The following is a 14,430-nucleotide window of genomic DNA, read 5'->3' as shown; positions in this document are numbered from 1 at the left end:
TTGCACAGCTATTGAATCAACTTTTATTATGATACATGTTTAGTTTATAATAAATCTTAAAATGATTTGTTAATGAATTTCATAGATTTTAACACTTTCCGTTCGACACGGTCCAATATAAGCTTGACTGTGTAGGCTTGAGGAGTGGATGTCATCGTTTGAATCTTGGGATTGCCTTTAACAAGCTGTGGAATAGAAAGGACGAAATTGACGAGCTCCAAATGTTAATGGTTGATGTTGGTTTGGGACCCCTTGAAAAGCTCTTTGAGCACGTTGAGGTGTTTTTGTATTATATAAAAGTTCAATGTTTAAATTGTGTGTGTGTGTGTGTGTGTCTGTGTGTGTGTGTGTGTGTGTGTGTGTGATTTTGCGCAGATAGTCTTATGCATATGTGTGCTGTAACCAAATGAAAAATTGCCACCATGAACAATAAATATATTATTTTCATCATCATCATTATCATCATCATCATCATCATCATCATCATCATCATCATCATCATCATCATCATCATCAAAAAACATACATTAAACATACTACATACATCCATCCATCCATCCATCCATCCATACATCCATCCATCCATCCATCCATCCATACATACATACATACATACATACATACATACATACATACATACATAGATACATACATCCATCCATCCATCCATCCATCCATCCATCCATCCATCCATCCATCCATACATACATACATACATACATACATACATACATACATACATACATACATACATACATACATACATACGTATATAATCAGAATATAATGGTTTGAGGTTACATACAGACTTGTGTGTTGATACGTTTAATCTGGCGGACAGATGCTATACGTATTTTAACTTAACGCATAGCATCAATACTTACGTTCTGGGGCCTCCGAACAAGTCCCCCATTTCCTTAGACCGGCGCCTGTACACACTCCACCCGAACCGCAATCCGAATTCCTGGCACAGTACTTGTCTCCCTTTGCACAGCGACCTGGTCAATACATCAAATCAAATGTCACCCATCATTTCAAACCGGTATTATGTCCGGCTATGTGGTCTTATGGTATGACACTCGCTTTCGGATCGGAAGGTCCTGGGTTCAAGCCTCGCTCTGCAAATAGTTGAGTCCTTGGAAAAAACTCTTTACTCACATTCTCTCACCGTACTCAGGTGTAAAATGAGTACCTGGCCGTTTATAGCTTTGTCTCTGTCCGAGAAAATTGTAATATCGCCTCATGTCCCGTTCTAAATGTTGTATTGCTGTTGGCCAGGGAGCCCTTGTAAAGGATTTGAGCACATTTAGTGGATATTGCTCTATATAAAAGCTCATTGTTTAAAATATCCGGATGAAAAACGAAAAGTAGTCCTCCTGAACCATCAGGCCCAGGAGTCGGAGTTTGTTCCGGTCTAAATTATAAAAAGAACAACGAAAATAAAATTCCATCTATTCATCCCATAGGGGAAATTTGTCTCTAGGGTCTATTCCAAGGGAAGACTTGAATAACCCAGGCGTCAGCCGCAGTGCAGCGCCGCAAAGTGAGCTAGGGCGATGGGACTTGCTCAAGCTCACACAGCGCAGCGGCGGGTGATCGAACTCGGTACCTTTTGGGTACGAAGCAAAGACCGTACCGCTGAGCCACGCTGCCCCCCCCCCCACCTTCTATAGCGTAAAACAGAAAATAGCAATTGTTTGCTATCATTTGGGTAGGACGCTAGTCTATCGCAAAGTACCTACTTTTCGCCAGATCAATCAGACCCAGCTACCCAATCACTGCTGGTTGGACAGGGGAGGTCGGAAAAAAAATCTCGACTGCACCCGGGATCGATCTCGATCCCTTTGGTTGTGAAGCCAGTGCTCTATCAATGACCAATTGAACCAAATGCTTAAAATTGAATTTAACCGTTAACTCCCGATCTCTGGAAAAACCCATATTTAGACAGTTGGCCAGAAAACTCGTCCTTCAAACATCGATCGATTTAAATGACCCATATCTTTGCAAAATCTTTCAATCCTCAGACTTCGAGAAGTCCCAGGTTTGAGAGTTTTTGCCAAGATAAGGGTCGTTTAAATCGATCGATATTTGAAGGACGAGTTTTCTGGCCAAAGTATTCATTCACTTTTTAAATTTAAAATGTCTGTCTAATGCCATATATACAAAGAGACCCGGTGCTAATATGTCTGGCTAATTCCATAGATACAAAGAGACCCGGTGCTAGAATGTCTGTCTAATGCCATAGATACAAAGGGACCCGGTGCTAAAATGTCTGTCTAATGCCATAGATACAAAGGGACCCGGTGCTAAAATGTCTGTCTAATGCTAGCATGCTATAGATACAAAGAGACCCGGTGCTAAAATGTCTGTCTAATGCCATAGATACAAAGAGACCCGGAGCTAAAATGTCTGTCTAATGCCATAGATACAAAGAGACCCGGTGCTAAAATGTCTGTCTAATGCCATAGATACAAAGAGACCCGGTGCTAAAATGTCTGTCTAATGGCATAGATACAAAGAGACCCGGTGCTAAAATGACTGTCTAATGCCATAGATACAAAGAGACCCGGTGCTCAAATGTCTGTCTAATGCCATAGATACAAAGAGACCCGGTGCTAAAATGTCTGTCTAATGCCATAGATACACAGAGACCTGGGCTAAAATGTCTGTCTAATGACATAGATACAAAAAGACCCGGTGCTAAAATGTCTGTCTAATGACATAGATACAAAGAGACCCGGTGCTAAAATGTCTGTCTAATGCCATATATACAAAGAGACCCGGTGCTAAACCTTATGTCAATGTATTCAGGGTGGGTGGGAAAGATGTTAGAAATGGAATTTATTGACACAGTTATAATACTTGGTTGGGTAAAGTCTATATTTTGGGGGCGAAGAAGCGCGGTGTGATTAACCCTCTACTTACCACCTGCACCAAAATCGTCACATTTGTTACGACACACAATATAGATACATTCTTCTTATTCAGATTTATTTTGTATATCACAAACTTTGAAGAATGACCTTTTTTTTTAATAATAAGAGCATAAAGTTGTTTTGTAGAGAGATTGTTTGAGTTTAAAAAATCAATTTTTCTGCTGGGTCAGCCTGCCATTTTTGGGAAAATACTGAAAATCATCGGTGAAGAGAGAGTTAAGGCATGACACTATGACTTGGATGGAAGGTCCCGGGTTCGAGCCCCGCTTCAGGCACTTTCGATTTTTTCCTTGGGCAAGATTATTAACCCCCAATTTGCTCACTTGGACAGCATGGGTGATTCCTGTTGACATCAGACATCTTGTTTGATGAGTTATCTATATTCCTGGATACACACAGTTTTGTGTGTTGGTCCGTCATACTTCCGGATGGTAATGTTATGAACTTCTTAGCCAAGCGCATACTATCTATATATGAGCTTGGCTAAGAAGTTCATAACATTGCAATCCGGAAGTATAACGGACCAACACACACAAAAATGTGTAATCTTGAACGTTTATAGTCTGGTCAATACTGTTCAGTGAGAATTACTCATAAACGCGGGTGGCAAAAAAAAAAAAAAAAAAAACAATAACAATTACCCGAGTGACGTCAACTCTTTCTATAAAAGCTCACATTAAAAATAATTTGGCTGGCTGATGGTGTGATAATTTTACCTAAACGCACAGCATTAATACTTACCCCTGTACCAAAATGCGGGCACCGTGCATCGGGACTTGACAATGAAACCCCCGATGTTGTATTGAAGTAAACAGCATTGGAATCGGTTGCGACATGGGTCAACCGGGCTACACGCCATTATCTGGTGGACCTGTGGTCAGTTGGAATAGGGATGTGTGTGTGTGTGTGTGTGTGTGTTAGAGAGAGAGAGAGAGAGAGAGAGAGAGAGAGAGAGAGGAATGAAATGAGAGAGAGTGAGAGAGAGAGAGAGAGAGAGAGAGAGAAAGAAAAAAAAAAGAGAGAGCGAGAGAGGGAGGCAGACAGAAAGATACAAAGAGGAAGAAAGGGAGAGAGAGAGAGAGAGAGAGAGAGAGAGAGAGAGAGAGAGAGAGAGAGAGAGAGAGAGAGAAGTGGGGGAGGAAGAGGAGAAGAAGGAGGGGGTTATAAAAAGAGAGAAAAAGGCAAGAGATAGGTACATGATTAGAGAGGGGAAAGAGAGAATGAGGGAGAAAGAGAGAGAGAGAGAGAGAGAGAGAGAGAGAGAGAGAGAGTGTGTGTGTGTGTGTGTGTGAGAGAGAGAGAGAGTGTGTGTGTGTGTGTGTGTGTGAGAGAGAGAGAGAGAGAGAGAGAGAGAGAGATCGAGAGATCGAGAGAAAGAGGCAGACAGAAAGAAACATTTTGAGAGAGCAAGAGGGAAGGGAGACAGAAAGAGAGATAGAGAGAGACGGAGAGAGAGAGATAGAGAGAGAGAGAAAGGGAGAGAGAGAGAGAGAGAGAGAGAGAGAGAGAGAGAGAGAGAGAGAGGGGGGGGGGGGGGGGTGAGATAAAGTTAAAGAGATTATTCTTTCTCGATGAAACGACTGGCTGACTTTGGATGTCAAGCATCAAACACATCCTGAAGTGTGTCGTGTGTCATATCAATGTGTACACAATCACTTGTTTATTATAGTCACCTCCAAGCGAATTTTTTTACGGTCTATCTTTTAAAAACAAAAAGAAACAATCAATTATATAAATAGATTTTAAAAATAACTAACTAAATAAATAAATGAATGAATGGATTAAAATAAATAACACGCACACACGCGCACACACACACACACAGACACACACACACACACACACACACACACACACACACACAAAACAAACGACATAAACACCAGCCACAATACAGTGCCACCAAAGAGAGCAATGATGCTGTTCGCTTGGCTAAGAAACTCACAACATCGCCAACCGGAAATATAACGGACCAACACAATGCGGAACCTTAAACGTTTATGGATAGTTCGAAGATGACGTCACTCACGTCTTTGTTATTGTTTTTTGCCATCCGTGTTTATGAGTAATGCTCACTGAACTGTATTAACCCGACTATAAACGTTCATGGATACACATAGTTTTGTGTGTTGGTCCGTTATACTTCCGGATGGCAATGACATGAGCTTCTTAGCCACGCGCATACTATCTATAGTCTGGTTCATACAGTTTAGTGAGAATTACTCATAAACATGGATGAAAAAAAAAAACAATAACAAAGACCTGAGTGACGTCAATTTCGTTCGATCTATATAGCTTTCGGATCGGAAGGTCCTGGGTTCGAGCCTCGCTTGATGCATAGTTTAGTCCTTGGAAAAAGCTCTTTACTCACATCCTCTCACCGAACTCAGGTATAAAATGAGTATCTGATCGTTAACAGCGTTGTCTCTGTCAGAAAAAAAAATGTAATATTTATCGCCTTTACAGGCGACATGTCTCGCCCTACATGTTAAGTGTTGCTGTTGGTCAGAGACCTCTTGTAAAGCGCTTTGAGCTCGTTTAGTGGATATTGCGCTATATAAAAAAAGCTCCATTTAAGATCGAAATTCTCAAATTTAAAGTATTGATTATAACACAATGGTGTAGACATTTGCCACAGACAACCAAACATTCAATAAATACCGTGAGGGAGATGAGGAAAATCAGGTGGAGAAACCAAATTGCCATGATGTGGGAAATATAGAAAAACCTCGTTTGTACCGTCAAAATGGTTTTGACAGTTATCACCACGACTGACGAGAAAAGAATAAGACTGTCCTATGGGTTTCCGACTATTACTTATCACTACGACTGTTATTATTATTATTATATCTCACTGTCGTCTGTAACAATACACCAGTTACATACGTTAATTACCTATTTTTACGTGTCAATTGTTACAATATTATACTACGAGAGTCTTCATGTTTTTCTCTTTGTTCTGAAGACAGTTGTTCGGAAAGTGCGTGGTAACACCTTCCTTCGAGGATGCTAACATCCGGTCAGTTTCTACGATGACCTTGAGGTCATCAAAGGGTATCTTAGAGTCAATAACAGTGAGTGAAAGGGCACACAGTTCAAAACATACTTTCTCTATCTGTCTTTCTATATTTAATATCTATCAATACATAATCTGTCTTTCTTTCCATCTATCTGTCCCTTCAGCCTTCCATCTATCCACCAACCACTATCTATCTATCTATCTATCTTTTTATCATTCTATCTATCCATCTATTTATCTATCTATCTGTCTATCTATCTATCTATCTATCTATCTATTTATCATTCTATCTATCCATCTATTTATCTATCTATCTGTCTATCTATCTATCTATCTATCTATCTATCTATCTATCTATCTATCTATCTATCCATCTATCTATCTATCTATCTATCTATCTATCTATCTATCTATTTATCATTCTATCTATCCATCTATCTATCTATCTATCTATCTATCTATCTATCTATCTATCTATTTATCTATCTATTATCATTCTATCTATCTATCTATCTATCTATCTATCTATCTATCTATCTATCTATCTATCATTCTATCTATCGATCTATCTATCTATCATTCTATCGGTCTATCATTCTATCTATCTATCTATCATTCTATTTCCATCTATCTATCTATCTATCTCTATCTATTTATTTATCTATCTATCTATCTATCTATCTATCTATCTATCTATCTATCTATCTATCTATCTATCTATCTATCTATTTATCATTCTATCTATCTATCTATCTATCTATCTATCTATCTATCTATCTATCTATGATTCTATCTATCTATCATTCTGTCTATCTATCTATCTATCTATCTATCTATCTATCTATCTATCTATCATTCTATCTATCTAAGAAAATATTTTATCTTTAGAAAAATAAACAAGCATTAGAAGGCACTGGAAAACTAAATACAAAATATAAAATGTATGCAATGTTGTTTGTTTATTCGTTCTGTATGAATATGCCTCAATCACAAGTAAATTCTAAATCATATAAATTAATATCTATGGGAACCCAAATAAAATGGTGATACTCATGAATTACAAACCTATTCCGGGTTGTCTGTGACACGTTTCACACCAATCGTACTACGTAAACGTAAAGACTCAAAGATCGGACGACTTTTCATCACCATCTACAAACGTGCACTTGTTTGCAAATCTGATAACCCAATTCCTTATGGGCTCATTGTTGTAATGGAAATCTAAAAAAATGACGTAAAATATAGTCCATTACAACAATGTTGGAACCCTCAGGGCAGAAGATCAAGGGGAAGGCCACGAGGAACATGGAGAAGAATTAAAGAAGCTGATATACAGAGAAGTGGTAAGACCTGGAATGAGATAAAAAAGTTGGCTCAGGATAGAGAAGGATGGAAACTGTTTGTCTGTGGCCTATACCCTGACCCAGGGTGAAAAAGGCATTGATGATATAAGTGGGTTCGGATGTCAGACCTGTATATATGTACACGTCGCCATCTCCCTATTTGTTTGTTGTTGTTTTTTTAAATTTTATTTTAAAGGGTTCTACGGCGCTTGCAACACATAGGTTATATCAGCGCTAGTAAAAAGGAAGAAAATGGGATAGTAAAAAGTTCTAGAATTAAAAATAAAGCACCCAAGAAAAAGTAAGACATAGGTGAACACTGGGAACAAATAGGGATCAGATGTAGATTCCAAGAGCACACTATCAACGTACTTATTTGAGACCACCTATAAGTCTAATCCGGATACGAGCACAAAATCCAACAAAGAGGAATACACTCAAATGCTTACATTATACATTCAAAACAACATATATAATAATGCATAACAGAGAGATGATTTACAAAGAAAAAAAATATCATCTCCCAAAAAAATAACTATGCATTTGACTGCTTCCCTCCCAGCTAGGACTCCGGCCAGGGCCAGGACAAAACCAAGTAATCTCATTCCAAGACAACGACAGAAAGCATGTTGGAAAACAGACATAGGGAGATAGAGGACACAGTATGTATCTCCCTGCCCACTATGGGAAGTCAGGAACCCCACCCAGCATCTCCCTATTTGAATTGAGTTGGTTCTAAATGAAAAATCAAACTATCAGCGTCCATTATATATCTATATCCACACGAAAAAAATCTATACAAGTGTATAGGGAATGAGATTAGTGGATGAGTAGCGTCCCGTGATTGGACGTCACCCATAGTCTGTGACGTCACCGGCGGAAAAGTTATTAGAGAGAGAACGTCATTATGGTTGTGCGCATGCGTCTCTCGTCATCGTGGAAGCACAACCAACATGACGTTCTCTCTCTAATAACTTTTCCACCGGTGACGTCACAGACTATGTGTGACGTCCAATCAAGGGACACTACTCTTCCGCTAATCTCATTCCCTATATGAAACAGCGACAGACAAAGCAGAAAGAAGAATACTCGAAAATAAAATCATCCATGAATCCAGCCTGCCTTGAGTGGGCATCGAACCTTGGACCTCCTGATTTCATAATACACATTTTTAGATGTTTATCCCGCGCCAGTGCCTACTCCCTAATTTGTTTCTATGTCCACAAGATGCTGCATCAATCTGATGGAGATACACCAAGTCTCAAGGAGGAGGAGGAGCATTGATGTTTGTGTTACTTTTTGACCTTCTTCCAATTCAAGCAACCTGTGGAGAGAATTGAAAAATGTTACAGTCAATGACGTAATCAGTCGGATGGTCTAAAGGTTTGACTGCCAAGATTAGATAGAAGGTCAGTTTAAAAAAAAAAAGGAAATGAGTTCTTGTCATAAATGATTAAATCAGCTCTTTTTGTACATCTTTGGGAAATATCAAAGCTCAATTTCACTTCTAAATATTTTTGACAGCTATTCAATTTGAAAAAGTATGACATTTGAGAAAAGTTGCTGGATACCTTTCCCCTATATCCATAACTTCAAGACCATTCACCCGATTTACTTCAACTAAAGATTAAAATGCTCTGGGGAGCAAATTCTTTCAGAAAATGAAAAAAAAATTTATGCATTTCCAAAAATTTCACCGTCCGACTGATTACGTCATGCCCTGACACAAATGTTTGCTGTCTTCAGAAATTTCATTGAGTTATTTATCAATTTACTACCTTGTGGTTGAACATAACAGACCGAGCCATCTTTTCGTTGCTGTAAAAACGTTAAAAACGTTAATACATAGATAAGAATAAACGAAATACTCTGATGGAAATTGAGTACCTGGTGGGTGGCAGAGGTATCTCTATCTAAAAAAAAAAATCAAAAACAAACAAAAAACAAAAACAAAAACCAAAAACAAACAAACAAACAAACGACAACAACAACAAAAGAACCCCCCAAAACCCTCAAACAAAACATACAAACAAAATAAAATTTTTAAAAAATTCAAAACTAAAATGGCGCCTTACAAGCCTCATCTCCCAACCTAGATACATGTTATTATGTATTGCTATTGCTTTTGGTTAGGAATTTCTTGTATCCCACTTAGAGCGCTCCGAAGTGGATAAAAATGGGCTGTATTATGAAAACTCAAGTTTCCCCCCCCCCCCCCCCAAAAAAAAAAAATGATGTTTTGATGACGTACCAGAATGACACGTCCCCCAATTCTTGTAAGTGGCGCCTCGACACACTTGGTTTTCATTGCAGTCCGAGGTTTGGGCACAGAAGTTGTCACTTTTCGTACATCGATCTGGGCAAGACGATCAAAGAAAACAAATGGAAAATTTATTACATACACGGTAAAGATAGAGAAATAGCTATAGATAGTATGCGCTTGGCTAAGAAGCTCATAACATTGCCAACCGGAAGTATAACGGACCAAAACTATGTGCATCCATGAACGTTTATAGTCGGGTTAATACAGTTGAGTGAGCATTACTCATAAACGCGGATGGCAAAAAACAATAACAAATACCTGAGTGACGTCATCTTCGAACTATCTATTTAGAAATCAGAAAGTAGTTCTTCATAGACAAAAGGTCCACAGTGCCGGAATTTGTCTCGGTATCTATAGCGTTAAACGGTCAGTAGCAATTGCTTGCTACCCTTTGGATCGGATGCTAGTCTATCGCGATAAAATAAAACAAAAATATACTACTTTAATCTAGGTTTAATTTTGGGAGTTGCGAAATAAAAATTCGAATAGTAAAGTATTTCAGAACCAAATGGTCCGTGGAACCAAAATTATCCCAGATTCTAGCTATAGGGAATGAGATTAGCGGAAGAGTAGCGTCCCTTGATTGGAAGTCACGAGCGGAAAAGTTATTAGAGAGAGAACGTCATGTTGGTTGTGCGGCATGAGACACTTCACCGAAAGCGAGGACGAGAGAGACGCTTGCGCAAAACCATTTTGACGTTCTCTCTGTAAGGTGACGTCCAATCAAGGGACGCTACTCTTTCGCTAATCTCATTCCCTTGCTTGCTGCTCTTTGGATAAAACCATGGTCTATCGCAAAGTACTCTCAGCCAAAATATAAATAAAGACATAAGATGTAGATGGAATGAAGTTGACGTCACTTGGGTCTTTGTTATTGTTTTTTTGCCATGAGTAAATCTCACTAAACCGTATTAACCTGACTAGAAACGTTCAGGATTGCACATAAATTTGTGTGTTGGTTTGTTATACTTCCGGATGGCAATGTTGTGAGCTTCTTAGCCAAGCGCATACTATCTATACTATTTATAAATAATGAAATGGAATTTCCTCTATTCATCCTCACGGGGATCTTTAGGATCTATTCCATGTGAAAAACCAGGCGTCAGCCGCAGTGCAATGCTATAAAGTGAACTACGCGTAGTATCGAAGTGACTTGCTCAAGGTCAAAAAAAGCGTCGGGAAGTCGAACTTGGTACCTTTTGGGTACAGAACTAAGACCATACCAATGTACCACGCTGCCCCCTAAAACTACAACAATGTGCTGCTATGTGGTCTTGTGATATGACAATCGCCATCGGATCGGAAGGTCCTGGGTTCGAGTCCCGTTCTGAGTCCTTGGAAAATGCTCTTTACTCACATTCTCTCACCGTACTCAGGTATATAATGAGTACCTGGCCATTAGCAGCATTGTCTCTGGAAAAAGAAACTGTACTATCGCCTAACAGTCGCCATGTCTCGTCCTACATGTTAAGTGTTACTGTTGGCTAGGGACCCATTGTAACGCACTTTGAGCACGTTTAGTGGATATTACCGTAGCCTTCGTTATGTTATAGCCTGATACTGAAATCCAAACGAACTGGCAGTTTGACGTCATTATTTGGTTTTTGCACCGTCTATTGAGTTGTCGTAAGTAGAGCTCATGGAAACAAGTTATTTCATTGGTTGAACTCATGAATACAACTCACGATTTGTTTTCTTTTGTGGCAAAAGACTGGCATTTTGACGTCATTTTTTGGTCAGTGTCAGGCCATAACTTTTATAAACGGACCAACACACAAAACTGTGTGTATCCACGTTAATAGTCAGGTTAATACAGTTCAGTGAGCATTACTCATAATCGCGGATGGCAAAAAACAATAACAAAGACCTGAGTGACGTCATCTTCGAACTATCTATACCACATAGCCGAACTGACCTTTGTGCCAGAGTCTGGGTTTCACACACTTGGACCAGACAAAATTTTCTTTGAACTTGAGCTTAACGAGAAGGAGACAGCATTGGTGGGAAGGGCATCGCTGAGTGTAGGCGTTACACGCATCGGACACGGGAACCTGGTGAATGACACATTGATATTGACATGAAAGATTTGGTATGACAATCCATTTCTGACCTGTTAATTTGATGCCTGATTTGAATCCCGTTGTGGGCCATTAAAGTTTAGCGCAAGGAAAAAGCAGATTACTCATTTTCTGTCAGCGAACTCAAGTTTTAAATGAATACTTTTACGGTTTAGTTGTCTGTCGAAAACAAATTGTGATAGCGACTTATATGCGTCATTTCCTGTCATGTATTACTATTGGCTTAGGACCCCATGGGAAGAGCTTTGAGCACATTTCGTGAATATTGTGTCATATGAATTTGCAAAATTTTTCGACTTGAAAAATCCCTTTAAGTTCTAGGCTACGGTGTGATGGGAAACAAGAAAATTCCTGCTTCTCATTCTATTTGGCTGAAGGTGAAATTGAAGCAAAAAATAAGCTTTCATATAGCGCAATATCCACTATACGTACTCAAAGCGTTTTACAGAGTGTCCCTAGCCAACAGCAACACACAAATTAAATGATAGTAAAACTGAGATTTTAATGTGTGGAAGGCCGAGTATCCTTAAACAGACAAATAAATCACCTATTACTCTCGGAAATAGCACAATAGAATTTTCAAATAAAGCAAAAAACCTTGGCGTCATCATTGATAACGATCTTTTCATGACAATCCATGTGAATATCACCATACAGTCTATGTTCATAGAAATGAAAAAATAGGCAAAATTCGTAATTTAATACCGAAGCATATAGCAGAACTTTTAATTAATTCCCTGGTTTTATCTAAATTGGACTATTGTAACTCCCTTTGGGCGAATTTAGCTAAAGACAAATTAGCAAACTTCAGGTTACTCAAAATAACGCAGCCAGGCTCATTGTACGCAATAACAAAAAATACCCGTCAGCAACTCTTCTTCTCCGTGAGTTACATTGGCTTCCTGTGGAAAAAAGAGTTGCCTATAAGATTTGTACCGTTGTCTACAAATCCCTGAGCACGAACAGTCCCTCCTATATTAAAGACCTTCTAAACATATATGTCCCCAATAGAAACTTGAGGTCAAGCAATGACCAATCAATCCTTGTCAAACCTAAGCCATTGCGTAAAATAGGTGAACAGTCTTTTCAATTTTCGGCACCCCATTTTTGGAACTCTCTCCCATCACACGTGAGATGCTCGGATTCGTTGACAACGTTCAAATCTCGCTTAAAGTTTTATCTTTTTACGTCATAATGTTGCAATATTATTTTCATATTTTGTTGTTGTTAAATTGAATTCGTATCACGTTTCCTTCACACTTGTCTCACTGTAATATGTTTTGTTTGATATCACTGTAAAGCGCTTAGAGCCTGTGACAACGGGGTAAAGCGCTATATAAATGTCATTTATTATTATTATAAAGAAGGAGACATAACGCCTGTTAGGCGATAATACATTTTTTTCTGACAGAGACAACGCTGTTAATGACCGGTACTCAAGGCTCGAGCCCAGGACCTTTCGATCCGAAAGTGAATGTCATACCACAAGACCACATAGCCGCACAAAAGCTCCAAATGAAAGCAAAATGCAAAAAGTCGGCAGAAGTTTTCGGGACAAACCGTGATCAGGCAATTAGTCGATGTGCGGCTGTGTGGTCTTGTGGTATGACACTCGCTTTCGGATCGGAAGGTCCTGGGCTCTAGCCTCGGCGCATAGTTGAGTCCTTGAAGAAGGCTCTTTACTCACATTCTCTCACCGTACTCAGGTGTAAAATGGTCCGAAAAAATTGTATTATCGCCTAACAAGTGCCATGTCCCGTCCTTCATATTAAATGTTACTATTGGCCAGGGACCCCTTGTAAAGCGCTTTGAGCACGTTTAGTAGATATTGCGCTATATAAAAGCTCAATGTTTGAAAAACCAACATTTTGCCACAACCTAAATTCTGCATTGTGTCAGAATGACTTGTATCTATCCTGGCCTCTATTGAATCAATAATGAATTCCTTCAAGTTTATCGGGTTAAAGTTCGCGTTCAACCCCAGGCATAAACAATCGACACTCGGATTTATCTTCCTTCCAACGCATTTTGAGCAAATGATAGTTGGGACCTCCGTTTTAAAATCCATCTGCGATATAATAAATACTCAGAGTAATTAGAAACTTAAACCAAGAAAAGAAAGAAAAAAAAAAAAAGAAAAAATTCCAATCCTCAAAACCAACGATGGAACCCTGGGACTTAGGACGAAAAGGTGAATGATTTACCTCAACACCATCAGCTCCGCCCCCCCCCCTTCTCCCATTCCCCCACCCCCGCGAGCCGCAGCGCAGTGCCATGCACGTATGGCACAAATAAATTATAAAAGGCTATTGAAATAATGAGTACCGATGACGTAATGATGATTAGAAAGGATAGGAACAGCCACTTACCGCTATACAACAACACATTATTATGGTTATCACTAGGGTACGTAATGAACAACACGACATGGCCGACTTGTGTTATTTCCTATGGAATAGAATGGGATAATATCACACTTGGAGTGGGTGTGTGTGTGTGTGGGTGTGTGTGTGTGTGTGTGTGTGTGTGTGGGTGTGGGTGTGGGTGTGTGGGTGTCTTTCTGTATTCCTTTGGTTTTCAAAACGATATGATGCATTCTGAACACACCTTCTTGAGTTGTCGACAGAGAAATTTGTCCTACTGTTCCTTGACAAAACGTCTTTTTGGCAATTTCGCTGGACAATTTTGAACTTGTGTGGCTTTGGGATTTTGTATAGATAGTATAGATAGA

At 39.2% G+C, this 14,430-nt stretch overlaps 1 protein-coding gene and 1 long non-coding RNA gene across 2 annotated transcripts; both read right to left on the bottom strand.

Annotated features, from left to right (window-relative positions):
• Positions 1 to 5,922, bottom strand: LOC144963800 (uncharacterized). Its single transcript, XR_013643712.1, has 4 exons — positions 5,598 to 5,922; positions 3,678 to 3,807; positions 885 to 998; positions 1 to 185 (listed from the first exon to the last, which is right to left on the bottom strand). It is a non-coding gene; the product is annotated as an uncharacterized LOC144963800 (long non-coding RNA).
• Positions 5,923 to 8,387: 2,465 nt separating this feature from the next.
• Positions 8,388 to 14,224, bottom strand: LOC144963799 (uncharacterized). The gene is made up of 4 exons (XM_078897738.1): positions 14,069 to 14,224; positions 11,537 to 11,672; positions 9,550 to 9,654; positions 8,388 to 8,622 (listed from the first exon to the last, which is right to left on the bottom strand). The coding sequence occupies exons 1-4, from the start codon at positions 14,126 to 14,128 to the stop codon at positions 8,591 to 8,593; spliced, it is 333 nt and encodes a 110-aa protein (XP_078753864.1). The 5' UTR covers positions 14,129 to 14,224; the 3' UTR covers positions 8,388 to 8,590.
• Positions 14,225 to 14,430: the final 206 nt, after the last annotated feature.

Source organism: Berghia stephanieae, chromosome 2 (assembly GCF_034508935.2).
Source record: "Berghia stephanieae isolate SIO BIC M18660-M18661 chromosome 2, UCSD_Bste_1.3, whole genome shotgun sequence".
Classification (NCBI taxonomy): domain Eukaryota; kingdom Metazoa; phylum Mollusca; class Gastropoda; order Nudibranchia; family Aeolidiidae; genus Berghia; species Berghia stephanieae.
Note: the sequence above shows the minus strand (reverse complement) of the source record. Positions and strands in the feature narration are given on the sequence as shown.